This window comes from Pangasianodon hypophthalmus, chromosome 9, assembly GCF_027358585.1.
Source record: "Pangasianodon hypophthalmus isolate fPanHyp1 chromosome 9, fPanHyp1.pri, whole genome shotgun sequence".
NCBI lineage: Eukaryota > Metazoa > Chordata > Actinopteri > Siluriformes > Pangasiidae > Pangasianodon > Pangasianodon hypophthalmus.
In genome coordinates this window covers 10,731,180-10,758,399 of record NC_069718.1, presented here as the reverse complement: position 1 = coordinate 10,758,399, position 27,220 = coordinate 10,731,180, and the positions used below count along the sequence as shown (strand labels likewise).

General features: G+C 38.7%; 4 protein-coding genes across 5 annotated transcripts in view; 2 read left to right on the top strand and 2 right to left on the bottom strand.

Annotated features, from left to right (window-relative positions):
- The first annotated feature begins 1,936 nt into the window (after positions 1-1,936).
- Positions 1,937-6,517, top strand: si:dkey-201i24.3 (trichohyalin). The gene is made up of 6 exons (XM_034307408.2): positions 1,937-2,045; positions 2,685-2,821; positions 3,564-3,689; positions 4,239-4,406; positions 5,325-5,475; positions 6,338-6,517. Exons 1-6 carry the CDS (start codon positions 1,958-1,960, stop codon positions 6,385-6,387), a joined length of 720 nt encoding a protein of 239 aa, XP_034163299.2. The 5' UTR covers positions 1,937-1,957; the 3' UTR covers positions 6,388-6,517.
- Positions 6,518-7,654: 1,137 nt separating this feature from the next.
- Positions 7,655-8,831, bottom strand: slc35a4 (solute carrier family 35 member A4). The gene has a single exon (XM_026918656.3). It carries the CDS (start codon positions 8,828-8,830, stop codon positions 7,850-7,852), a length of 981 nt encoding a protein of 326 aa, XP_026774457.3. The 5' UTR covers position 8,831; the 3' UTR covers positions 7,655-7,849.
- Positions 8,832-8,837: 6 nt separating this feature from the next.
- LOC113529465 (SLC35A4 upstream open reading frame protein) lies at positions 8,838-13,246 on the bottom strand. The gene is made up of 3 exons (XM_026918657.3): positions 13,102-13,246; positions 10,732-10,830; positions 8,838-9,372 (listed from the first exon to the last, which is right to left on the bottom strand). The coding sequence occupies exons 1-3, from the start codon at positions 13,114-13,116 to the stop codon at positions 9,172-9,174; spliced, it is 315 nt and encodes a 104-aa protein (XP_026774458.1). The 5' UTR covers positions 13,117-13,246; the 3' UTR covers positions 8,838-9,171.
- Positions 13,247-13,539: 293 nt separating this feature from the next.
- Positions 13,540-27,220, top strand: part of hmgxb3 (HMG box domain containing 3) — a 16,597-nt gene continuing 2,916 nt past the window's right edge. Inside the window, exons 1-19 of one of the 2 annotated variants that reach the window (XM_026918835.3) lie at positions 13,540-13,753; positions 15,715-15,870; positions 16,725-16,899; positions 16,983-17,453; positions 18,278-18,376; positions 18,607-18,738; positions 19,419-19,756; positions 19,954-20,045; positions 20,169-20,255; positions 20,954-21,042; positions 21,897-21,995; positions 22,089-22,235; positions 22,984-23,327; positions 24,359-24,489; positions 24,764-24,895; positions 25,268-25,452; positions 25,565-25,784; positions 26,134-26,267; positions 26,435-26,554. In XM_026918835.3, coding sequence (XP_026774636.3) covers positions 15,728-15,870; positions 16,725-16,899; positions 16,983-17,453; positions 18,278-18,376; positions 18,607-18,738; positions 19,419-19,756; positions 19,954-20,045; positions 20,169-20,255; positions 20,954-21,042; positions 21,897-21,995; positions 22,089-22,235; positions 22,984-23,327; positions 24,359-24,489; positions 24,764-24,895; positions 25,268-25,452; positions 25,565-25,784; positions 26,134-26,267; positions 26,435-26,554 — 3,138 coding nt within the window. In that variant the 5' untranslated portion in view covers positions 13,540-13,753; positions 15,715-15,727. The other variant, XM_026918834.3, reaches the window with a different exon arrangement.

The following is a 27,220-nucleotide window of genomic DNA, read 5'->3' as shown; positions in this document are numbered from 1 at the left end:
TCGCAGTAGTAGTAGTAGCAGCAGCAGCAGCAGTAGTAGTGGTAGTAGTAGTAGTAGTAGCAGTAGCAGCAGCAGTAGTAGTAGTAGTAGTCGTTGTGGTGGTAGTAGTAGTAGCAGTAGTAGTAGCAGCAGCAGCAGCAGAAGTAGTGGTGGTAGTGGTAGTGGTAGTAGTAGTAGCAGCAGCAGTAGCAGCAGCAGCAGTATTAGTAGTAGTCGTTGTGGTGGTAGTAGTAGTAGTAGTAGCAGTAGTAGTAGCAGTAGTAGTAGTAGTAGTCGTTGTGGTGGTAGTAGTAGTAGTAGCAATAGTAGTAGCAGTAGTAGTGGTAGTGGTAGTGGTAGTAGTAGTAGTAGTAGCAGTAGTAGTAGCAGTAGTAGTGGTAGTGGTAGTAGTAGTAGCAGTAGCAGCAGCAGTAGTAATGGTTGTGGTGGTGGTAGTAGTAGTCGCAGTAGCAGTAGCAGCAGCAGCAGCAGTAGTAGTAGTAGTAGCAGTAGTAGTAGTAGTAGCAGTAGCAGCAGCAGTAGTAGTAGTAGTAGTCGTTGTGGTGGTAGTAGTAGTAGTAGTAGCAGTAGTAGTAGCAGCAGCAGCAGCAGCAGTAGTGGTGGTAGTGGTAGTGGTAGTGGTAGTAGTAGCAGCAGCAGCAGCAGTAGTAGTAGTCGTTGTGGTGGTAGTAGTAGTAGTAGTAGCAGTAGTAGTAGCAGTAGTAGTGGTAGTGGTAGTAGTAGTAGCAGTAGTAGTGGTAGTAGTGGTAGTAGTAGTCGTTGTGGTGGTAGTAGTAGTAGTACCAGTAGTAGTAGCAGCAGCAGCAGCAGCAGCAGTAGTAGTGGTAGTGGTAGTACTAGTAGCAGTAGCAGCAGCAGTAGTAGTGGTTGTGGTGGTGGTAGTAGTAGTAGCAGTAGTAGTAGCAGCAGCAGCAGTAGTAGTAGTGGTAGTAGTGGTAGTAGTAGTAGCAGTAGCAGTAGTAGTGGTTGTGGTGGTGGTAGTAGTAGTAGCAGTAGTAGTAGCAGCAGCAGCAGCAGTAGTAGTGGTGGTAGTGGTAGTAGTAGTAGCAGTAGCAGTAGTAGTGGTTGTGGTGGTGGTAGTAGTAGTAGCAGTAGTAGTAGCAGCAGCAGCAGTAGTAGTGGTAGTGGTAGTAGTAGTAGCAGTAGGAGTAGTAGTGGTTGTGATGGTGGTAGTAGTAGTAGTCGCAGTAGTAGCAGCAGCAGCAGCAGCAGTAGTAGTAGTAGCAGTAGCAGTAGCAGTAGTAGTGGTTGTGGTGGTGGTAGTAGTAGTAGCAGTAGTAGTAGCAGCAGCAGCAGCAGTAGTAGTGGTGGTAGTGGTAGTAGTAGTAGCAGTAGCAGCAGTAACAGCATCAGTAGTAGCAGTAGCTGTAGCATATTTACTGCAATTTATGGAAATTAACCTTTAACAGTATTTTACAGCAGTAAGTAAAATACATAAAATACATATCTACAATTTCAACTGTTATAAAAAAAACTGCCTTACATAGTCAGGCTCTGAATGCATAAAGTACTTCAGGTGATTATCAAACCATAGATCAAGATTATATATATATATATACATACAGTACTGTGCAAAAGTCTTAGGCACATGCAAAGAAATGCTGTAGAGCAAAGATGCCTTCAAAAATAATTAAATTAAATGTTTCTACATTAAAAAAAAAAAGTCACACTTGTTTCTTATTTTTGCAGCAAATCTCAGCAGCCTTCATTATTTTTTTTTTTGTCTGAAAAGTGTTCTCTTATGAACAAACATTTTTCTGCCAAACATTTTTCTGTAACATTTAATTTTGTGCTGGAAAAACTAATGTTTGGAAATCTAAAAAGTTTTTGTACAGTATATCCAGTAAAGTCTCATGCTTCAAATAAAGCAGAATTACAACATGCTGGAAGAAAATATATATACAATGCTACAAGGACTGTCTGTTGTTAGGTTCAGGAGGAAATCGACAGGGAATCTATGATGGAGAGACCTCTGTCAGCTTCAGCAGAGAGGAAGAACAACTTACAACATTTGCTGAGAGAAGAAATGGAAATGCACCTCAAAGGTGTGTATGTACATACAGTATGTGTTTGTGTAGGTGAAGCTTGGCAAGCTCAGATTAGATCAGATAACATTGCAAAATTTTATAATACACATGAGAAAATGTGGGCAGTGGTGGCTGAACGGTTAAGGCTCTGGGTTACTGATCGGAAGGTCAGGCGTTCAAGCCCCAGCACTGTTGAGTTGCTGCTGTTGGGCACTTGAGCAAGGCCCTTAACCACATCTGCTCCAGGGGTGCCATATCATGGCTGACCCTGCGCTCTTACCCCAGGTTTGTAGCAAGCCGAGATATGTGGAAAAACTGCATTTCATTGGCTCTGTACTCTTATTCTGCACAATGACCGTAAAGTTGAATCTTAAAAAATATGTAAGGAACTGTCTAATACTAAAGGATAAACAATGAATATGATACAAATGGATTACTTGAACTTTCCTATATGGATATCTCAGTTTGCTCCACTAACTCTCATTCCTTATCCAGTTTAAAACAAAATTACACTACTTACCATTACCACACAAATAAGGTTAATGCTGCTGCTTATGATGATGATGACTGAGGATGAATCATGATGATGTATCATGATGATGATGGATAATTAATGTTGATAATAATAATGGTGACTGATGATGTTGGTGATGGCAGAGGGCAGAACCAGTGTGGAGAGGAACCAGGAGAGGGTCAAGCGCATAAAGCAGCTCAAAGAGGAACTGCAGAAAGAGGAGAAAACACAAAAGAATTCTCCTGAAGAATCACAACAATCAGGACAAGACTGTAGTCCAGTAAGTGACTGGATTTAGAAATGTTATTTAAAAAAAGACCATTACTCAAAGTTTTATTTTCACTGATGAGTGAGTAAGTAAGGGAAAAACACTTAGGGGTGCGCTGTTACAGGAAAATAATCAATGACAGAGTGATGTGGCCTAATGCCAAGTGGAGTTACTTTTATAGCAGAACGTTGCAAAGTGTTTTATCCCTCTTATACCACACTAACAGGCTAATTAGCTTGTATTTATTAAAGGACAACATTATAATTTTTAACCATTTTAGTAACATTTAATGTTGAGGAACCTCCATAAACAAGCGACTTCCTGTTACCACTTACGTTATAGAAGCTATAAACAGTCGTTCCCTCACCACTATTTTTTTTTCCTCTGTCTTGAAGTTCATAAACCCTAAAAAATGCATCTTCTCATGCATTCACTATAAGTTGATATTATAGAAACAATAACATATTCAAATGAGCTCATTAATATAATCCTGTCATTAACCTTGCAGTCGAAACTACTGTCAGATCTGCTATTACAGTACAGAACATTAATTAACACCTTCTGATCAATCAGATTTGAGAATTCAACGGCTCTGTTGTACAAAAATGTGTAAATACTAATGACTTTCTTTAATAATAACAACATATTTGCATTGACGTATGACCAAATGTGAGAAAACTAATAAATATATTAATGATAACAGATTCTTATAGATGCGAATGATACACTAATTTACTCACTGACACTGCACCAGCTTGACACATGGTCACAGGAGGAATACTCCAAACTACAGGAGCGGATGAGGAAGATGAAAGAAGATCATGAGAGAGTGATACAGGAGGAACTGTTGAAGATGGAAAGTGAACTGCAGGAAGAGCAGGTGGGAATATTAGCTCTGGCATTCCTTCCAAGCTACTCAGAAAGTTCACCTAACATCTCATGTAGACATTAACATCGTTCTTAAAATCCTCCAAATCAGAACCTTCACTTCGCTCACAGTTTTTTATCAAGACCTAGTGTAAAATAAATAATACAATCAGCTGTTAGATTGTTATTACCATATGAGTAAAGCTTGTGTGTATTTACACTACAGAGCTTATCTTGACTTTAATACCGGAGTAGTAAATGCACTCATTCATACATTTTAGTACATATTCATTCACTAACATAGGCTTCATGTGCTGGACAAACTAACTTGCAAGATAAGGATGAACAATTTACACTTGACACAGCCTTCTCTAATTTGTTTTCATTGGGTTTTAACTTACACCTTTAAAAAAAAACAATCGTAAAACAAGCTTCATACGAGATTTATGCATGAAAGTGTCTCATATCATGTCTGCTGTTTTGCTGCATTGTTACACTTTATATGCATGTGTCATGGCATTAAAACTGAATTAATTTAAATGATCACTCCTTCCATGTGTAGGCAGAGGGTCTGCCGGATGAAGTGATGTGCCTGAGAAGAGAGAGGCAGATCCTGGTGCTGCAGATTGAGGCCCTGCGCAGAGAGAACCAGCAGGCTGAGGCAGACCTGGAGGCTCAGTATAACCTCCACCAGCGGGAAATGCACTCTCTCAGAGAGGAGAGCCTACAGGTAAGAGGGAAGCCTGCATGCCAAACTGATTAAGCATATTCTTTAACTCTAATATACTGTTGAGATCCAACTAACCCATTACATTTCTCCTACATAAACACTTCATTAATATCTTTCAGGATGCAAACACTCATTACTGGGGTGACGCCCTCAAGGGTACGTCTTTTTGTACCTTTAGGTAGGGGACCATGGATATAGTGAACTTTTAAACTTGTTTAAGCCACATAATTAGACTTTAAATAGAACCAGGGATGTAACTCAACAAAACAAAAATATAACGTACAATATCTTTTCACTGACAACGTAAAAGTGAAATACATCTAAAAAAGATTTTACATGAAACCTTATGAATTCTCTAATGAAGATGGAGGATCATTTTTTAAAAAAAAAAAATCACATTTATGATACAAAGATCATGTTCAGGCAAATCTGACTGAGGAGCACAATCCAGCAAGGCACAATAAAAGAGTTCTTATTATAAATATGGAAAATATGTATAGGACTAAAACACGATTATTTTCATAGGAAAATAATCATTGATGAAAATTAAGATTTTTTTCATCTTATACCACAGCAATTTACCAGTTCATTATTATTATTAAATAAAGAACCACACGTCATATTTTTTATTCATTTAGTTTACTGTTGTGGATCATCCAATCAGATTCGAGAATTTAACAGCACTGTGGTATAAAAAGAAATAAACATTATACATGATATATTTCTAATAAATAAAATAAACGTAGAATACTGTATTTTGTATGTAATTTTACAATTTATTAAATATTTTCAAATGTTTTCATTAACATAGTGTATATTTTGTGGCTGAGATGACAGAAATATAGGCCTTGATATTATAATTAAATGTGTCAAAATGTTGAAATAACTTGAATTTAATGTGCACTTGCTTTTCTTTAGGTGTTTCGGACATTTCGTCAGGTGCTGGAGGAGCAGAAGCGGCTAGCAGAAGGCAGGTACAGGACTCTGCTGCTGGAAGCCATTCAGGACGCTGTGTATCTGTCTTCCCAAAACCAGCAGCTTCAGGATGACAACATGCAGCTCCTCAAAGGTGACTCAGATCATCTCCGAGACCTTTTAGACAAAATGCTAGCACAGTTATGCTGCAGTAAAACTTATAAGAACCTATTAGTTTTTGACTTATTATTAGCAGGGAAAGCATTGATGTAGTGTGATGATGAAGTGTGATGATGTAGTGTGACGAGGGTAAAATGTTTTATGATGAGGTGAGGATTTGCTGTTCTTCTAAACCAGTAATTACCAAAACTGCTTCTGGAGTTTTATGCACAAACCCTGACACTATTTGCTTGAAATGGCTGTGTCTGCGTTAGGGATTGGCATTTTATAAAAAAAATAATAATAATAATAAAATATTTTTATAGTGTTTAAAACTAGTTCTGAGACAATTATCAGCCAGTGGGAAAAGCTCCTTCCAGCTAAATTATTTCTATTTATAATAAAGTTATATTACTGGCATGAGATGCTGATGAGTGAATAACTGTTCCACAACATTAAATGTAACTATAAGCGGGGGAAAAAAAAAGTTTGTCATTCTTTAATTTTAAAATTGTTGGCAAATTGTTGTGGTATAAGAGGAATGGAACATTGAGATGAACTTCAGGCATCACACTACCCTGCTTTTTATTCCTTACTCCTTTTTCCATATTTATATTTCTGTAATATAACTGATTTTTTTTATGAACTTTCAAGTACATGTTCATTAGAGAACCCCCCCCCATAATTTGGTCTTTCAGGTCAAATTATGTAGATTTAATGCATTATAAAAGGTTAACTACATATTCTAGGTCCCCTAACTAAAGGTATATAAGACGTACCCTTGACATCACCAGAGTGACAATTGCTTGTGTCCTGTGTGCATCTCTTCCACTGATTTGATTTTTCTCTTGCTGTAGCTTTGGCTGAGCTGAAGGCTGTGTCTGACAAAACCAAGCTGCACGAGTGAACGAGTCAGCCAGAGTTACACCTCGGTTATAAAACCCACATCTGTAGAGTAAATGCTTTCGGTCACATGAAGTACCAAGTAACAACGCTGGATAACCTTGTAATGGTAACACAAGGTTTTACATAAATCAAACACATACACAGACAAAAGCCACGATACATATTTATAATATTTATTTCCATAATTTCATTCATAAACACTTACAGACTCTGTGCTACATCAACTTTTGCATTGTTTAATAATAATAATAAAAAAAAAAACCAAAAAAAAAAAACCCCCAAAAAACAAACCAAAAAAAAAAAAAAAACACATGGCATTCAAGCTTAAAAGAGATGAATATGTTTTACCACACAGCACACACCTAATCCAGTCCCGTATCTAAATAAATTCACAAATCTATTTAAATATAAATATAATAAAATAAACAAAGCATACACAAACACACACCATTACAGCATGTAGGGCTGCACAATGAAGGTTAGAATGATTGATTTGTTTTCCTCAGTATTGAAATGACAATTATTTATCACAGTAATTATAGAAATTCAGGAAAAAGTAATGAGTGAATGAAATGTCTTATATTATTTAAGAAAGTCTTATGATTCAAAAAAATTAAACAGAAATTCTGATAGATAATGTAGTTTAATTATATGTCAGTAGATGTACAACACAAAAAGCAATAATGTTTTTTTAAAGTCTCTCTATAGATTTTATCTCTAATTTGCTGTTACAATTAGAACAAGGCCTATGACAATATAATATCAAAACTGTGATAGATTATGACCGAATGCACTTTTCTGAGATATCACGGATATCATGATGTCGTTCTATAACACTTTTTAGACAGTTTTAAAAACAATTACAGCTGATTTTTCTTAACATGTAATACTGAATCTATAAAATTGTTAAATGTTATTTTTTTACAGAATATTTACTTTTCCTCTTTTTCTGTTGTTTTTGTTCCCAATAAATAAACATAATCATAGAACCTTTTTTTAATGTTCAAAAAACTACTATTTCGCTGGTAGTTTGTTAGCATAACTGTCTTCATAGAACTGTCTTAAAGTATTGTGATATGATATTTCTGTCAAAATGCACAATTAGACCCCTTCTACCTTGTCTTCTGTTTCTGTGGGACGTTTTTAAAAAGATTGTGAATTTTATTTCAAACAGACCTAATAAAAAATGTTTTCCCTTTACCAACTATCATTTTATTCATTTTCAACTTTTATATAGGAGCTTAAAAATGTAAAAATTAGACAATAAATGAACTAAAATCACCACTTTTAATTAAATGGGGAGCTCATGATTCAATGCACAAAAAAAAGAATAAATCAATCAACATATGTCATTAGTCAATCAGATGAACACTGGATTCCATTATGTTTAATTTATTTACAAAGCCAGGAATTGAACTCCTGATTAAAATACAGTTAAGTGTGCAGCCCTACTTCCAGATGATTTACCTGTAATAGAGGTACACAGCTACTGCGATCATCAGCACAGGCAGGAGAAAGAAAGGCGTGAGCTGCAATCCCAGCAGCCACCAGGAGAGCACGCTGTTCACCAGCATGGCTGAGGAGATGATGAAGAGTCGCGTGATTCCAGTTCCATGTTTCATTACTACAGACATCAGCAGGCCGTTAGCTGCCTGTCCTGCTACGATGACCCACACCAGTGCAGAATATCCGTCTAGAAAGGCCTGCTCTGTTCCACTGCTGTAGAAATGTGACGTCAGATTGATCCCCACGCCAAATATATACAGGAACAGATTCTGCAGGCTCAGAGGCAGACGCTGGCTTTTTAAAACTTTTTCAGTGTAGACTGCAGCAAGTCCGGACACGAAGCAGTAAAGGAGTACAAGCAGCAGTCCCCAGGCTGTGATGTGAAGCCCGGCTCTTGCGTCCTCTTCTCCCTGATCTGGAATCTCCCAATCCAGGCTGGAGTAGCTGTGAAGTGCCCCGGCCACCATGAGAAACGCCAGGGCCGTCCACTGAGCGCGGCGCAGCCTCTTCCTCAGGCAGGAGGTGTAGAGTAGAGCGGTGGAGGCGATCTTCAGGTTGCTGAGGACCTGGAATGAACTGGGGTCCATGTAGGCCTGCATGAAGACCACCAGGTTGTTGTTGAACGCGTAAAGCAGAGCAGGGAGAGCGTACGGCACCACTGAGGCCCAGGATACAGAAACCTTGATGGTGTGGATGTCCCCTGAAGCAAAGAGAGCACTGAGAGAGATCAGCAGCTTGCTGAATTCGATCAGAACAACGCACGATGACGGGCTGAAGGGAACACGGCCGTTTGATTTAGTGAGAGAGATGAGAGGAGCGTGAGAGCCGTAAATGAGGACTGAGATGATCAGGAGAAAGACCCAACGAGTACCACGGAGCCATCGCTTAGCGCGTGGAGGGTCTGTTTCAGTAGAACCAACATTCTTAATGATGATCATTTTCTACATAAAATCTAAACTTGTACCTTGTGTTTTAAATTTGAACTGATTATAATGAATAATAAAAGCTGGACAGGATTAAACCTTTATGGCAAGCAGACAACAAGCAGACAGCTCTCAGGACAAAATTTAGAATTAACTAAAAACTAACTCTTTCGTAGTGTAATATAAAAACAAACAGCAGCCACTTCAACTAGTTGTCAGTTTTCATTTCCTGTTCAGACTCTTAGCCATGATTTGTCCAGACAACTACGGAACTCAAATATTAAATTAGACCATAAGTGAACTTTTCTTTGATTGCGTTTCAGGCTGCTTCACGATTCCTTCTCTCTTTCACTGTGTTAATTATTAGGGCCTTTCTTCAAAGAGTTCAGATAGTCCTTTATGGTCCTCTCGATGTCCGGCACCTGATAGGTCTGTGCAGCGTAGATGCCCGTAAGAGTTCCCAAAGCGACCCCCAAGACGGCCGAGGCGCGTAATTTGGACACCACATAGCCAGCCAGGAAGCCCTTCAGGAACGGAGAGGCTAACAGTGAGCCACCCTGTAGGAGAGAGGCCAGTCAGAAACCTTTCTGCTTTAGTCAAACACAAGACATTCATGAGTCAAATAAGTAAGAAATGTTAAGCACAGTAGGTGATGCTACCACCACCTCATGTCTCCTTAACCATGAAACTCGGATTTTCTTCTCAAAGAACACTTATGTGTTGATGTCCATAACATTCCTTTTTTTAATTATTATTTTGTGGTTGTAAAGCTTATAAGGCTGGAGTGTTTTGTTTATTAGGATTAGAAATTTCTGGAGGAATGAACACTATTCTTCCAAAAGATATTCCCTCATTTGGTGTGGTTTTTTTTTTTCATGATGTCTAATGGCCCTTACAATGGGGGCGGGGTCATCCTGGAAGAGACCACTTCCATCAGGATAGAAATGTTTCATTATAAGAGAAAGGTGATCACTGAGCAGAACTGATATACAGTGATGCTTCACTCTAAGGGGACAAGTTAGACACAAACCATACCAGAAAAGTAAACACTGTCACAGTATAACAGAGCCACAAATTCACAAATCCTTTAATTTGTTACTAGGGGTGTAACGATACACTCCAGTCACAATTTGATTCGATTCACAATACTGGCTTCATGATTTCAATTCGATTCTCAGAATATTATGAACAAAATCTGAATGATGAAAAAGACTCCTTTTTAAAATTCTGATTCAAAAACAATGCAAAACAATGTGCATTTTTGTCTTTATAAAACTAAATAAATTAAAAATTGCTATAAACAGAGGTTTAATGTCGTAAACAACGATATTAAGCACTACAGGGTCACCATATCTTAAAAATAAATAAATACATTTATAAATTCTGATTGAATAAATGTCTGATCTGCAGACTTTGAAAATGATTAGATGAAACATAATGAGCTCTGCAGCAGAAACAGAGCTCCAAAGTCGGCTAAAATGTCCGACTTTCTGCAGCCTTTGGTGTTGTAACTCTGTGGGTTGTGCAGATTGAGACCTCTGGTGTTCAAACAATGCAACTGCATTACATGCATAATTACTGTGATCAACATGCCGATTCCCACAATGTGAATTGCAGATTTCCACGATCCACATCGTCACATTTTTGCTTTGTGATGCATCATGTCACAATGAATCATTACACTCCTATTTGTTACCCATCTGTAAATGACGATTGAGCTATTTCATAATCATTGTCAGGTCCTACAGAAACAGAAACCAATGCCAGTGTAAACCGGTCTACTGTCTCAGGTGTTTATATGTAAACCAGTTGTGTAAAGACAGAATGACTCGGTGGATTCTAGGTCATGTTTTGTGAGTCAGTTTAAAAAAAAAAAAAAAGGCCTGCTGGATATTAGGTCAGGATTGTGGCTGTACCTGTGGTATCCCAACCTGCACTTCGTTCTCCACTCTTTTCTGAATATCTGCGAGTTGATCTTTGAGCTGTGCCAGATCCTTCAGCTGACTCAGGGGATCCTGCACACACAAGCAACAACCCAAAACACAGTGAATACTGAGAAATTTTACAAGCTTTATTCTGTGGATGGTACCACTTAGAAACCAAGAAGATGGATTTGGACTGCAATTGATATGAACAGTTTTCCACGCAACTCTCCATCAATGAACAGTTGATAACCTGAACACAATTGACTTCATGCTAGAACTATAATGAATTTCCTGGTTACACAATTGCAATTTTTGACCATATAGTATACAGTTATAGAAGGGAATAATTTATAATCACACTATCTGGTTTCTTCCTCATGTCGTCTCAGGGAGTTTTTCCTTGCCACATTCATGTCTGGCTTGCTCATTAGGGATAAATTTATACATTTAAAATTTATATCCTGAATTTATATATTTGTGTAAAGCTGCTTTGTGACAATATCCATTGTTAAAAGCACTATACAAATAAATTAGATTTGAATGCCTATAGTTCAATAGGTCCAATCAACTTGTGTAATCAACAGTGTATCTAGCTGCAGCTTTGTAGACGGTTTGCTCTTGTTTAAATTTCTATTGACCCAGTGTAGCTGACACACCTCAATAAATACTTCAGACTACTATAAATGACTGCGTGCATGAAATACAATAACAGGAACTTCATAATCCCACGAGAAAGACTTAAAACAGGTGTGAAAGCAACTGTGCATGAAGAAATCTAAACTTTTCACCAATACAGCAGTAGATGCAGTATGATCATATCTGTGAATCATCAACCGCAAAACAACAGTCTGAAAAACATCCTCAAACACACAGACTAAAACACAAAAATGACATGTTTTGTAGTTATAATTTGCTACGAATTTGCTATAATTCTATTCAGACTATATAGCACAGATAGAACTGGTCTGGCATGTAACTGTGCATTAAATTAGGTAATGCCATTTATTCTTTGTGTTTTATTCTACCCAATTTGAAACGTTACGCTGCAGAATGTAATAAATGTATTTATTTGTGGTACATGATGTGTTTATTAGGTCCCTGGAGGACTACTGGCGAGGCCTTGGTGCTCTCGCTGCCGCGGCCTGGGTTCGATTCCCAGCCAGGGAACTGACCCCAGCTACTGGGGTTTTAAACGACAATGTGCAAAGTCTTCAAATGTTTAAATGACTTCAGGACAAGAAATTAAGCACAACAACAAGACAGAACTGACTGACTGGATCAGTGATTATTTCACCAATGTCTATGATATTTTATTATATTCTATTTTTATTATGTGTGTGTATATCTGTAGTTCGTTGTTGCCCTATGGGACGAGGAACTACGGAAAAACATTTCAGTACATTACATCACATGTATATAATATGTATGTGACAAATAAAGAACCTCGAATGTTGAACCAGTGATGTTAGTGTGAACAGAGATAAGTGGAGTAAAGAGACGATGAGGCTCGTGTTTAAATACGGCGAGTGACTTTTATCTCAACTGATGAGACAGAGACTGATGTGGTTGATGCTGATAATCAGTGAGAACTCATTTCCCATTGTAAAATTATATAACTTTAGCAGTAATGTTGCTGTAGATTAGGTTATAAGTGTATAGGGAAGCGGGGCGTCTTAACGGTGAAATTGGAATTAAACCTTTACACACAATTTTACTCCCTTTTCACTTTGATAGGTAAGCAGAATTTAAAATGTTAGAACTGTACATGTAGTTGGCATGCAGACATGCAAAAGGGAAAGATATTTCAGTTCAGGAAAGTTTACAAAACTATATATAGCAGAGTACAGATAATGGTAAATGTCAAAATTTCACCATGGGTAGGGTTTTTCCAGGCCGCCGCACAAACATGATGTGATGATTAGAAAATATGGGTACATTTGAGCATTTTACACATGTGTTTATGAAAGATTTTCATACAGATTTACAGTGTTACTGTGCCACATACACAAGTTAACCAATGACTAGTAGTTTTTCTCATGAAAACAAACTTCACTCTCGTTAATATCCAAATGCATCAATGAATAAGTAGTTTTGTAGAAACTAGACTTTATAATTAACTCCAATCCAGGCTGAACAATATCCCAAATCAGTTCACAGGCACAGATAATATTACACAAGCTAGCATAACATACTGTAGCAGAGCAAGTGTTTTGGTTTAGTAGCTGAATTAATTTGAAGGATCATCACACAAAGGATTACAGCTGCTAATGATCTTACCGTCATTATCAATGATCAGACCATTTTCACCTGCAAAACAGACGCATTTTTATTTGTAGCTAAACTAGAAAGTACTTCACTCACCTTGTCATTCGCCATAGTTCCTCCTCGTGTGAATTACGTACGATGACATCTGTGCTCGACTCATCTGGGACAAACATCCACGATCACTCAACTGCTTCTGCCTGACCAGCGCTACAATTTTCTTTTTAGTATTTTTTTTTTTACTCATTTTTATTTTTCTTATAACCCTTACATTAAACAGCTGCATGTATTTTGAAAAATAAAAAAAAATAATTAAATAAATGCAGGCATTATTGAAGAATTCTAATTTGCTTCTAAATGTTAATCACTGCAAAACAATGATGTAAATATTTAAAATCTTTTTTTTTTTTAAATACATAAATTGTTTTAGATAAATTTCCATTTAGTTGTTCGTTTCTGTAACATAACTAACAAAACATTCACGTGTTTAAAAGCTCGCTTCTGATTGGCTGTTATTTATTCATCGCGTCACCGGATTGGTTGCACACCTTAGCAACACTGCGCCATTTTTAATGAAACCTGGGTGACGGAAAGATCTGAAAATGCGTCTTTCTTTGTATTTGAAAACCCGGTGATTTTCGCAGTAGAGCTCTCATTTTGATTAGTAGCATGTTTCTGGAGATGAATAAACACTGCAGGAAGATTTATATGTGATATGAAAGATTTGGAAAGAATTCTCGGCGCGATAGAGGTAAGGTTGCAACAAGGCCGTCGCTCATTGGACAACTCGTGTGGCACAGAGTCAGTATGGAGGCTCACCAGGGCTGGATTCCGAATAGCTTCCTACTGGATTTGTAGTGCACTACGTAGCGCATAGAAGCCGGTAATTCACTCGGTGTGTAGTGCAGTGGTGTAGGACGTCAGGGTGTTATTTGGGTTTGGGCAGTACTCACTCGGGTGGGGTTATATCAGTGCACAGGCGCCTTGCCTGCATACTGCTCTGATACAGTGTACAGATAAGGAGTCACTTTGAGGAGTGTTTGTCGAAATAGTTAGGAAAAAAAACTGTTGTAATGCTAATTTAAATCCTACTTTTTTTTATCTGTAGCAGCTTATATCTAGTACTTTGTCCAAAAGCAGACACTGTTTGGCTGTTAGTTTTATAAAATCAGTAAGCCTTCAGTGGCCTGATCTGCCTCAACTCCACTCTTGAGACTCATGTTTTCTCAGTTTTAAACTCACTGAAGACCTGAAAGTCAGGAATTTTGTGAGCAGAGAAACTATGAAGTAGGTTTCAGGACTGGAGATAAAAACCTCTGCTGTTCACCTTGTTAAAATGCCCCTGAAATCAAAATTGTACCTGTTTTGTAGCTGTCTCTTAGTGTTAAGACATTGATACTATAGTTTGTGTAGGAAAAAAAAAAAAAAGTTTTGAAGATGCTCAGTTAAATGATATAGTATGTCACTCAATTCACTTTTTTTGATGACTCGTCCTGTACTAGTCTTGTGTTCGTCAAATCAAATTCAGTTCAATTCAATTCAATTTTATATTATAGTGCTTTTAACATTGGGCATTGTCACAAAGCAGCTTTACACAAATAAATAGATTCAAATTAACTTAAACCAAAAGAAATTGTAAATATGTAAATTTATCCCTAATGAGCAAACCAGCACGACGGTGGCAAGGAAAAACTCCCTTAAGACGATACGAGGAAATGCTCCCTAGGGTTATGGGTCTCTGTCCCGCCCCCTGGGGGTGGGTCTTACTCTACATTAACAGCTCATTTGCAGTAAAACGTTCATCAGTGCGTTTCTGGTTCTGTGTCTTTCTGGTTCTGTGTCACTGTTCCCTTTTCCAGCCATCCCTTGGTTGAGGAAAAAATGGTTGGAGTTTATTCATTTTGAAGAGGGTGGAAGTTGTGAAAGTTCAAGTTGTGCAGGCACTTTTGTGAGGAGAGTTTTACCAGCTTCTTCTTCATCTTGTTTTTGTTTACAACATATTTCAAATTCAACTTTTTGAATGTTAATAACAGGGGCATGGCGGCTTAGTGGTTAGCACTGTTGCCTCACAGCTCTGGGGTTGGGGGTTCGATTCACTCCATCCAGGGTGTCCCTCGCCTTGTGCCCTGAGTCCCCTGGGATAGGCTCCAGGTTCTCCTACTATACTGTGTAGGATAAGCAGTACAGGGAATGGATGGATGGATGGAATATTAATAACACTATTTAAGGCAAGACAGAAATGGCTGCAGGAGCCATATCAAATTTTTGACCATCGCAGTCTTTAGATATGAACCCTACTGAAAACCTGAGGTCTGAGTTGAACTGATGTCCACACACACACACACACACAAACCCAAATAATGTGAATGAGCTTCAACTGTTCTGTTTGGATGAAGGCTAAAGATCCTATACACGGGTCTCCAACCTTGTTGGACATTACAGGAACAGATACATTCTTTCCAAATTGTGATTTGAGGGTGTAGATAATTTTGAATGATCTAGGATTTGTCATTTTAGTTCTTGTGATGGTCGCAAAAAAATGGTATGTAATCTTAAAATCGTGAAAATAAGTTACATTTAACTGGCATATCACATTATCCAGATTGGAGTTGAAACATTCTTGAATGTTTTCTACAGAAATAGGTTCTGAAACTTTGTTACCCATATTTCTTTTGTCATTTCATCTGAGTAGCTTCTGTGGTATTTGTGCAGAACTTTTCCAGTGATGGAGGCCATATATGAGGAAACGGATGTGAAGGTGACTGAGGAGGTGGAGAGCTGTTGTACGCTGGTGGACCTCACATCAGCTAAGAAGAAGAGAAGGACCAAAGGCACCACAGAACATGCAGAGAAACCCAAAAAACCCAGGTAAAACGTACCAGTTTACTCCAGTGGCTTCAAACCCTTTCCGTCTGTATTTTCATTTGAGCTAGATATTTTGAAATGTCTATTAGTAGTATGTTAAAGGAATACTCCAGTGTTTTACAACTTAAGCTTTATCTACTATATCTGTAATATATGTGTGACTATTACAGACAATTTTGACATGTTTCTGTACCGGGAAAAGAAAGAAAAAGTGGTTTACTTGAATCTCTCTATAAGGACAGTCTAAGGGCTGTTGCTTGCATATTTAGAATGTTTAACTATAGCACTAATAATTAAAATCTTCTGATTAATCATGAGAGAATATCTTACCAAAACAGTTTTTTTTTTTTTTTGGTAAAACAAACTTTCAAACACTGGAGCAACACCGTAAAAAGCAGTTCGAGTTACTGATGCTTTCCCGAAGATGCTGTGGTGCCCACACTCCATCACACACTTTAATGTTTACAAGTGTACATTGTTAGACACATAACCATGAATCTTTCCATCTAAAAAAAGTAGTTCTATCCGTGAATGAAAGAATTATACATATTTAAAGCTTAATTTTCAAAAATCTTTGACTAAAGAATCCATTAGTGCATTGTACAAAAATGTGTTTGAACAACTGCCCTTAGGCTTCCATTATAAGTGAGTTGAGAGTGAACTAGATTGCTTTTTTCAATGCAAGGAACCGTGCTAGGATCATTGTTCGTGGTAATTCCGCATATGCCACAAGTTCAGGATAGGAATTATTTTGAAAATTGCTGGAGTATCCCTTTAATGTGACTAGAAGACATCGTGCTGCTCAGCTGAGGAGTCACTTTGACTCACTATTACTAGACATTGTTTGTCTCCTGTAGGTCTGCCTACCTGCTGTATTACTTTGACGTGCATCAGAGGTTGCAGCAAGAGCATCCCGACATGCCCCAGTCCGAGATCAACAAGCGCATCAGCGACAGCTGGAAGAGGCTCAACGTAGCTGATAAAGGATATTACCTGGAGAGGGCCAAGATGGAGAAAGATGGCGTGGACCCGGTAAGTCATGAAGATTGATTAACCAAAGATTAATGAAGTTGCCTGAAATGGCACCTGAACTCACATTTTCTGACGTTCAACAGACCACACAGTCCTCAGCTTCTCAAGACGTCCCAGGCTTCCGTAGAATTCTGCCAAGAACCGACTACGTTCTCCTCCCGAAGACCTCTGTCGGGGAGGACAAGCCTGGGGCTTCCATGGACTTCTGTATGGAAGGCGATTCCCCTCTGACTCTGGGTAGTGAGGTGGAGCTGGTGGAGCAGTGTGTCACCGTAGAGCCTCTTGCTGAAGACACAGCCGTGCCTTTGAGTAGATCCGCAGCTCTCCAAGGAATCCTGCCACAGTGTTCCACCTCAACTGGAAGACTTCTGACGTTCCCACAGCATGGTCACCAGTCCACCAGCCTGGTGGTGAAGGAGGATGGAGGCGGGGCATCAGACAGGGCTTTTGGCAGAGCTTATGACATGGAAGTGGAAGAGGGGTTTGAGGGTGTGGCCGCGATTTCACAGGTCAAAGCGGAGGCTACACATCTGGTAGCCATCATACCCAGTCATGTAAGACTGTCATCCTGGCTTTTTTTCTAATCCAATATCTACATATTTTAGCATGAACAACTAGGTAAATCATGGGTACAGAGATTATGTAAATACATAAGCAAATAAAAAAATCTAACATTGACCTGCAATTCATGTTTAGCACTTCAGGTGGTATAAAACAATAGTCGCAACTAATATATATATGTTTTTTCTCTACACCTAGAATCTTTTAGGCACTTGTGCAAAATAAATGACAATATCATACAGTAATTTCTGTCAGTTTTGCTTTCCATTCTGTGGTACTGTACCATGTGGTCACAGGAACAGTAATGTACACAGATAAGATATAAAATTTAGACATTTAATTTACATTAAAACACAATGAATTCTGCACTGATCATATGTAGTAAATATATTTGACATACATGTGTATTGTTACTTTTCCTATAATAGAGATGCATCATGGCACAACATTTCTTTTGACATTAGACAAAAAACTCGAGCTTTGTGCTGACAGAAGGAGCGTAAAAATTGCAAAAGCACATACATTATTAGACACATCGCAACATGTGTATATAAAAACATATAAACAGTATATAAACTTCATTGGGAAAACGCACTTAGGCTGTATTACCATATACATTGTTATTTTGCAGTGTACTGCAATGTATTTCTGGGGTTTTAATGAACCTTTGTTGTTGTGAAGTAACTAGTTAAAAAAAGCACTAGTTTCTATCAGTCGCAAACAATAATTAAATGTATATGTTCTATGTATATTATAATTAAGTGAGTTATATTATAATTAAGTGTTTATTTGTTGATTTTGTATTGTATTTTTTTAGGAGCTGGTAGAAAACAAAGTCCTCCCTGCAGTCAGTCCAGTAATGATGCTCCCCTTGGTGAACAATGCCAAGCCACAGCCTAAACCCTCCTTTAAACTAGTCAGTAGTATTTCTAAATGTGTCTTGCTGTATTCTCATATAAGTTTGGTTATTTTAAGTATGTGCTGATGATTATGATACTATCATTGTGCACTTATAGTTGTATTTAGTAGAATTGTGTTTACTGTTTAAATTCCTGGAAACTGTTTAAATCCCTGGACACTAACATCAATGGTAAGCTCTGATTCGCTGTCAGTAGTGACACATTTGACTGTGAACTCTCGTTTCAGTCCATAAAGTACACTAGGAGGGGTCGAGGCAATTGTAGCACTCCTGGATGCTCTTTCACCTACGTGACTCGCCATAAACCGCCTTGTTGCCCTGACTGTGGACAGCACCTCGGGGGAAAGTGGGTTCCATCCGTGAGTCCATCCATCTCCTCGCTGTTGCATATCTGTCTTTAGAATGAAAGAATGAAGTTAATCAGACTCTCTGTTTAATATATAAGGAATAAAACATGATGCAGCCGTGAGGTGAAGCAGAATTGCCGAGGAGTTTGATTTATTAAACAACGACATGATGACATATTTTTTTTATCTGTTTAATAGGGGGCCAAGCACTAACAACTTTTTCTTTTTCTTCTTCTTCATCTTCTTCTCCTCCTCCTCCTCCTCCTCCTCCTACTCCTCCTCTAAACATTGATAGAATTTATAGAGCTTACAGACTTGAAACGTTAGTAGTTATTAGTCCCACTGACTACTAGCTCAGTGTTTTACGTTTTGGCCCATGAGTCATATAGGCAAAACGTTTTTTTTATTGTTAGTCTTAGATTATTTGAGCATCTGCCAACCAAATCCCTGTGAATTAATAAGAACAAGCACATTAATATAACATAAACCTGTTATTTGCCCTGCAGTTGGCACTATTGTCAGAGCTGCTGTTATAGAAAATAAATCAACACCTGCCGACCAATCAGAATTGAGAATTCAATAATGCTTCACTAGACTGTTCAGACTGTCTGTTTCCACATATAATGTTCTAGCTTGATTTCCCCTGTGAATGTGAGATTTTTGCTGAGGGATTTTTGCTGTCTTCATTTCAGGCAGCCAAAAAAGCAGGACCTGGTTCCAGCTCATCTCCCCAAAAATTGAAAGCTCAGCCTGATGGTTCCAGTTCCACTGCAGCGGCATCTAAAATGGCTGTTGAGAGCACTGTTAAGCCATCTGACACGGTCACAGGACAAACACAGGCACCCAAGAGCAAAAGCGACAAAGCGGTGCTTCATCCTAAAGTTAAGACCGACGTCTCTGCAGCACCTGCAAATGCTCCTGGACCCTGGAGGAGAGAAAAGATGGGTGTAGTTACAGTTTATCAACCAGCCGGTGGCGCCTTTGACAAAAATTCAGAAGCCTTTCAGCTGTCAGGATCAACAGCCGTCATGTGAGCAGATTTGTTAGAAATGGAATTAAATTTGGTTTGGCATTGAAGTGTATATGAATATTGTTCAAAGAGTTGATTTTAAGTAATGTGTCCTACAAACCCCTAATTAATATAACTGTACTGTAACTGCAACTAATGTAGCTTGCCTTTGAATTTCATTTTAACAAGTTCATCTTTGACTCAATGTTAATGTGCAGTGGGTTAAGTGGTGGCTGTGTTCGGGTCATTAGCAAGGACACAGGTCAGAAACGGCGAATCCGGGCCATTCTCCCCGCCCCTGCCACCCCAAGTAAGCACTGTATCAAACATGATTAACTTTTTACCCCATATATATATATATATATAGGTGGTGTTACTGGTGGTTTGGCACTCAGTGGGATTGTATTGCATGTTTCTACTGAATTTTTAACAGGCGTTCCGTCTCAACCAGCTGTTGTTCAGTGGATAGCAGTGCCTCCAAGTAAGATTAAAAGTGACGCAAAAATCGCAACTAGAACAGGTATTAATTACTAATTGTTATGCCACTGCATTTCAATAATATTAATTATGAGCCAAAATGTACATAAATTCCTCCTTTACAATGAATGTTGCCTCTCTGCCTTGGCGTTTGGTGTTTTTGGTGTTTTGGTGGTTTTCCAATGGAGCTTTGAGGTTAATGTAATCCTCCAGCTTCCAGTTTAGCATCACGCAAACCGTCTAAGTCATCACGCGCTCACCTAAAACTGTCAATTGGCTCAGTAATACTGTTTGTCCATAAACAGTAGCAGACTTTGACTGTATTGAGAACGTTTATATACAAATAAAATTGGGACTATACTATCATCTTAATCACTGCTAATGTACACCTCCAAGCTAATAATTTGTAAGATACAGCTTCAGCCTTAATCTTAAACTCTGTGATGAGGGAAAAAAATGATTCAGCTTTCATACTGAGCTGTTTTTAGCGCCATAATATCAATTTTATAGATAGCGGTGTCGTTCCTCAGGGCAAAACCCACATAACCACACTACTCTATTTGAGTTTACTGGACAACACAAGGCAAGAGTGTGATTTCATGTTAAATCATGTGTGATCTTAAACCCACTTCCTTTATGTGTTGCACACTTCCTTTTTTACTTGAAAATTGTGTTAAATTGGTAATCTTCTGTGAATTGTTTTATAATTGCAGTCTTTATTGTTTTCTTGGGTTTCCTCAGTTAAGCCCCAAAGTGAGAGGATTTTGAGCCTGAAACCCAGCACACTGAAGCAGCTGGGTCACTCTGTGCCTCCCAGTGCCTTAGAGCAGGTGAGAGGAGCTTAGCACGAATAATGTAGCTCCTTGTATCACTCAAGTCTTTACCAGTAATGTGTGTTTAACCCTTAAAATGTATGAGTGGTTTATAACCATTCCTACATAACGTCAGGCGTGGTAGGTCTCCACGCTGATCCTTTATCGTGTTCTCCATGTGTGCATGTTGGTTCCCGCCTGGTTCTCCGGTTTCCTCCCACCTCCCAACAAACATGCCATAAGGTGGATTGACCGTGTTAAATGACCCCTAGGTGTGAATGCGTGTATGAGTGTGTGCGTGCATGGTGCCCTGTGAAGGACAGGTATCTCATCCAGGGTGTATTCCCGCCTCATGCCTAGTGTTCCTGGGATAGACTCCGGGTCCACCGCAATCCTGACCTTACTGAAAATGAACAAATGAATAAACTTAATTATGGTTTAAACGTCTGTTCTATTATTCATATTACTTAAATTATAGCACGTGTTCATAACTACTTATACTGATACCGTGTCAGGACCTGGACTTTATTAAACACGGATTGAGAATGCACATTAGAGAATAGTCTTTGCAATTAATAGCAAAATAAATCACTGTTTTGGCATTTTGATTTTAGTAAATTGTAGAAAAGAAAAAGGTTGAAGAACAGTAGAGAGCTGGGGGCCTAATGTACAAAAAAACGGATGAGTTAGGAGGGGAAAATGGGCTCATGGGTCACTAATGATATACTTAAACTGGAGAAACTGCATCAAAACTGCAGTGCTCTATGACTTGTTTTTTTCTGTGGCTTATACTGATGGCACAAACCGATTCTCATCATTTCCTCTTATAATATTCCTTTCTGAACTAATTCTTTGTTTCTTTCGCATCCTAGAAACTGCCTGCAATCGACAGCAGCCAGTACGTAGTGACTGACAGCGGAGTGAAGATCCTCTCTATGGTGCCTTTGAAGAAAAACTCCGGCTCTTCACTGGTTTGTGCTTTAGAATTCAGACAAGGCATAAAATAAAATAAAACCATATCGTGATGTCTGCATGTTTATTTGTTGATGTGTTTGCTTCGGCAGGCTCTAGGCTTGTCCACGGCACGGGGCAGGGGCAGATGTAAAAACCCCTCCTGTGATTACGTCTATAAGAACAGACACAAGCCTCAGTACTGCCCCAGCTGCGGCTGCGAACTCGCCACCAAAGCAGCCAAGAAAGCCAAAGTCCCAGTGAGTTACTGCCAACTAAAGTAGCCAACTTATCAAGGCAAAGATATTCCGTTTGTTGTTTTAATACTTATCGGACATTTAGAAAGGCATGGGGTTCTGATCTTTGTGCTGAAATTGTAATTCATTTCCTAAAATGCTATAAATCGATAAACAGTGAGATTAGAGGTAGCAGTTTATCTCTATATTATCACACAGATCACAGCATTAACTGAACAGCAGCAGCAGCTCAGTCACTCAATCAATATGTAAAAAAAAAAAATGCTAAATCTATTAATAATAAATATAAATGTGTCTTTATGTAACACGTTTTATTTTAAGCCTCAAACATACAAAAGATTCAGTAAAAGTACATTATTGAAAATTCTACAATCATTAATAAATTAGAAATCTATGCAAATAGAATTTATAAATGTAAAATATAATGAAAAAAGGAAGTGATTGTTAATAAATGCTTGTTTATCTAATAAATACATTAACTTATAATGAATAGCTTATTTTAACATTATAACAATTTAAGTTATACTGCATTTCATATGAATGTTTTATATAATTTTTTTATCTTTTCTATAATGAATTTTTGAGCTTTTATTCATAAATACATTTAGTTTGTTTATGAAATTATTATTATTATTATTATTGCAGCAACAACAAGAGCAATAATAATTAAGTGAGTTAATATTAATATTAGATTTAACATTTAAATCTGCTTAATGAAATTGATAACTTAAGTGTGGTTGCTTTCGTGTAGTCGTCTCCTGAGCCGGGAGATACGTCCACAGTCCTGTTGGATCCATCACAACCTTTGACCCCAGGCCAGAGAGAACTCCAGCGTCAATCCACTGTGACGCTGCTCAAACACAGCTTACAATTCCCCGAGAACGAAGCCGAGCTCCAGGACATCCTCACACACATCCACAACCTCAACCAAGTGCACAGGAAGAGAGATGATGAGGACAGTGAGAAGGATGAAGAGAAGGATGGAGGGAGGGAGGAGCACTGTGTTTCCCCACAGGATGGATGGCCGAGCTTCTATGAGCCGACAGCCAGTCACTGCAGTCTGTGTCACTGTCCGCTTTACAGAGGAGGAGAGAGGTGAGCGTGTGTGAGCCCAGCACTGAAACGTGTAAAATGAACGCGTTGTTGGGAACAAAGCTATCATTCTTTCCTTATTCTGTAGTGAAATGGTAACGTTTTCTCCTAAATTAAATGAGCACTGATAAGTTTAATTTCTGTACACATATTTCTTTTTCATCAAGTGATGCATTTCCTGTTGGTTGAGTGACACAGTTCACTTTCATATCATTACTACAGAGCTGTTCACTATAGTGAGTGTTTGTTAGTTTTAGTTAATTATATGTTGAATATTGTTTAATAATTCATTTATCTTCAGTAACTGCTTTATTCTGGTCAGTCTATCCTGGGTCACAGGGCACAAGGCAGGAATACACCCTGGGTGAGACACCAGTCCATCACAAGGCACCATGCACACACATGCACACACTCATTACCAGTACACCTACTGACATGTTTTTAGGACGTGGGAGTGCCACTGTGCCACGTGGTTATTCATTTCAACGGTTATTCATTTCGACAAATGGTGTCAGGAAAGTTTTTAGGATTTTATTTGTAAAAAGCAGAAGATGTGTGGCTTGGTGGTACAGCAGGTAGCGCTGTTGTTGTTGTTGCCTCACAGCTCCAGGGTTACTGTCTGCATGGAGATTCGTGTGTTCTCCTCGTGTCCCTGTGCGTTTCCTCTGGATTGTCCTGAAAACATGACAGTAGAGTGGCTACTCTACATTGCCTGTAGATGTGAATGAGTACGTGAACATGTTTGTGCATGGTGCCTTGTGATGGACTGGCCTCCCATCAAGGGTGTGTGCACAGTGTTTCCAGGATAGGCTCTGGATTCACCGAAAATGAATGAATGAATGAATGAATGAATGACCATTCCAGGCTTTCAGTAGTTTGTTTCATGCTGTTTGGTAAAAGCACTTTTGAAAAAGCATAAAGCAACCTTGAGCTTATCTAGCAGAGGAATAGAGTATTATGAAAAGTACTTCTGACTTTGTGTGTGTGTGTGTGTGTGTGTGTGTGTGTGTGTGTGTGTGTGTGTGCATGTGTAGTTGTTCTATAGCAGGGCAACAGCAGTGTTGGTTAGTGACAGAGTCTCTACTTCAGCCAGTGTCTTTGCAGCTGAAGGTGTGCCTGAACTCACAGTGCCTGGCTGTACACAGCTTCACCAGCCTCTACCCAGGTAAACACACACACACACACACACACACACACACACACACACAGACAGAACTTGTCAGAAATAAAAACACACTGTCTCATACTCCTGAACAGCAAGAAACACATACTAGCACAAACACCTCACTCTGTATGTCTAAATCAAGTGCATTTTTGATTTTAGGAGAATTCATTTCAACTGGCATGTAGATGTAAAGAGTAACACACACATTTTCTTTTCTTAGCCACAAACTTATAGCATGTCAGTGGCACAGTTGAAGTGTTTGTATGTGTCTCAGGTTTGTTTAATGTGGGGAACCAGCTGCTGGTGAGTTTGGACTTGTTCTTTAAAATCCGGATTCAGATCAGACAGGGTCAGGACCCTTCACTCGCAGCCCTTGACATAATCAACAACACACACAGTCCACCAGGTATGTGTGCTTTCTGCTATGTACAGTACATGCATATACAATATTAAAATTTTGTCACCAATATTGATTTTTAATTAGCTAAAATTTCTCATAACTGATAATATCAGCTGAAATAATTTATATGGTCAAAAATAAAGTATTTGTATTATTGCCAATGCAAGCATCAGAAACAGGAATTAAATACAAAAACACAATTATTATAAGTATTTATAATAAAATTCAAATCTCTCCTCTCTTGATTTCTCTCCTGACTTCTTTCCTGATGTCTCTCCTGATTCATTTCCTGATTTCACTCCTCATTTGTCTCCTGATTCCTCCCCCGATTCCTCTCTTGATTCCTCGCCTGATTTTTCCCCTAATTCCTCTCCTCAGGCTGTGTGTTGAGTCCAGATGAACAGACTCGTGTGCAGGAGTTGTTGTGCAGTGGTTACTGGGCATTTGAGTGTCTGACAGTGCGTGATTTCAACGACATGATCTGTGGAATTTGTGGCATCGCTCCTAAACTGGAAATCGCACGACGCAATACAAACAGCGTCCTACAGCTCAAAAACGTGGAGGTAAAAGCACATTCTATCTCACTCCATCATAGACTTGGAAAATGGTGGCTGTAAGAAACACTTGACTATGCTGCGTGGAGGTTTGACCATGATTTCTCTCCTCTCTCTGAAGTTCACCTGGCCGGAGTTCCAGGCCTCAGATGAGGTGCAGGTGGAGGAGTTCTGGCTGGCGATGGAGAGCGAGGCCCTGGAGCAGGCAGTCTTTCCTTCCAATGTCTCCATCACTCGCTTTGACGCCTCCATCATCGCTCCCTTCTTTCCTGCACTGATGAGGAGCTCTATGGTCATTAATACAGAGAAGGACAAGATCACCACCAACACGGAACACACAGGTGGAGCTGTTTTCAAATCAGTTTATCTACAGTGAAACACTGTGACTTCATTCCACTAACATCAATATCATCCATATTGTATACGTCTTCTGATTGGTACATGCGTTACTACGTGTTCCATTTGTGTCAGTGTGTGTTTCTAAAAAAGATTTTGTTAAAGAAACCTTAAAATCGGACAGTTATGAAACTGATATTGCCTGGAAAATGAAGATGAATTGGAATGTGGTGATATTAACATGATGAATAATATAAAAATATTATAGTTAATTATATTATATCAATATTATAGCTAATTATAACATTGTGATGACTGTGTGTGTGTGTGTGTGTGCGTGTGTTGGCTGCACAGGAGACTTGTGCATGTTAATGCGTTTAATCCATGATGGTCTTCTAAGACCAGAGCAGATGGAGCAGCACACTGAGGAGGAGCTACTGTCCATACTGGAGCAGTGTGGTGTACCTTCAGCACCAAACACCACCAAGGTACACACACACACACACACACACACACACACTGCATATGTAAGATCACAACCATTCCTGCTTATTTTACTTCATGTTACTCTGGCTGCCTGTTGATTTGTGTTGAAGTGTTTATTTCCTTGGCAACAGAAAAACAGAATTAGACGATTTCTGTTTTTTGCTTCCAGGATGAGTTGATGGTGTCTGTGTGTTTGCTTTACACACAAGTACAAAATGGCCTTTCAACAGCCCCCCAACCTGCCGAACACCTCACTGCAGGAAAACTCAGCAAGGTGTGCCCTCACCAGGTAAACACACTCTCTGCTCTTTTCACGCTCAGTGAAGCGATTGAAAAGACCGGCAAGAATTTCAACACCTTTCCCTTGCAAGAAAAAAAAAACATAAAACTAATTTACATAAACTCACTTATAACCGACTTCTAATGGCAGTTGTTAAAGTGTCAATAAAGCAGTAAGCCATGACAGAGCGTGATTTTATCAGGAATAACGGCATACTTAGGCAGAGATCTCTGCTTCGCCTCATGCCTAAGAATGCCCTTATCCTCGATAAAATCACTGTAATGCATACCCTCAAGTGGCATGTTGTTTTTATAAAACAGCAACAAAAATCAATATGATAAAATACAGTGTTTATTGAATCATTTAATTTAGTATTAATAGTGTTCACTATAAACAGTCCTTCTGGCACATCTTTTAACAGTAAGCTTTGGTGGATAAGCAAAATAAAGAACAAAGATTAGAGCATTCTGTGGACAGAACAATGACTTTGGTTTGTTTAAAACCTGACGCATTAATACAGAATTCATTTATTGCCATACAGTCCTTGGCTCAGCCAATCAGATTTTAGAAACATTTAAAAAGTGACTGTACAGTATACCGTAAACAATCTACAACCTTTACTTCCATACAGTAAAGGAACATTTACTGACTGTCCCAGCAGCTTTCTCTTCCTTT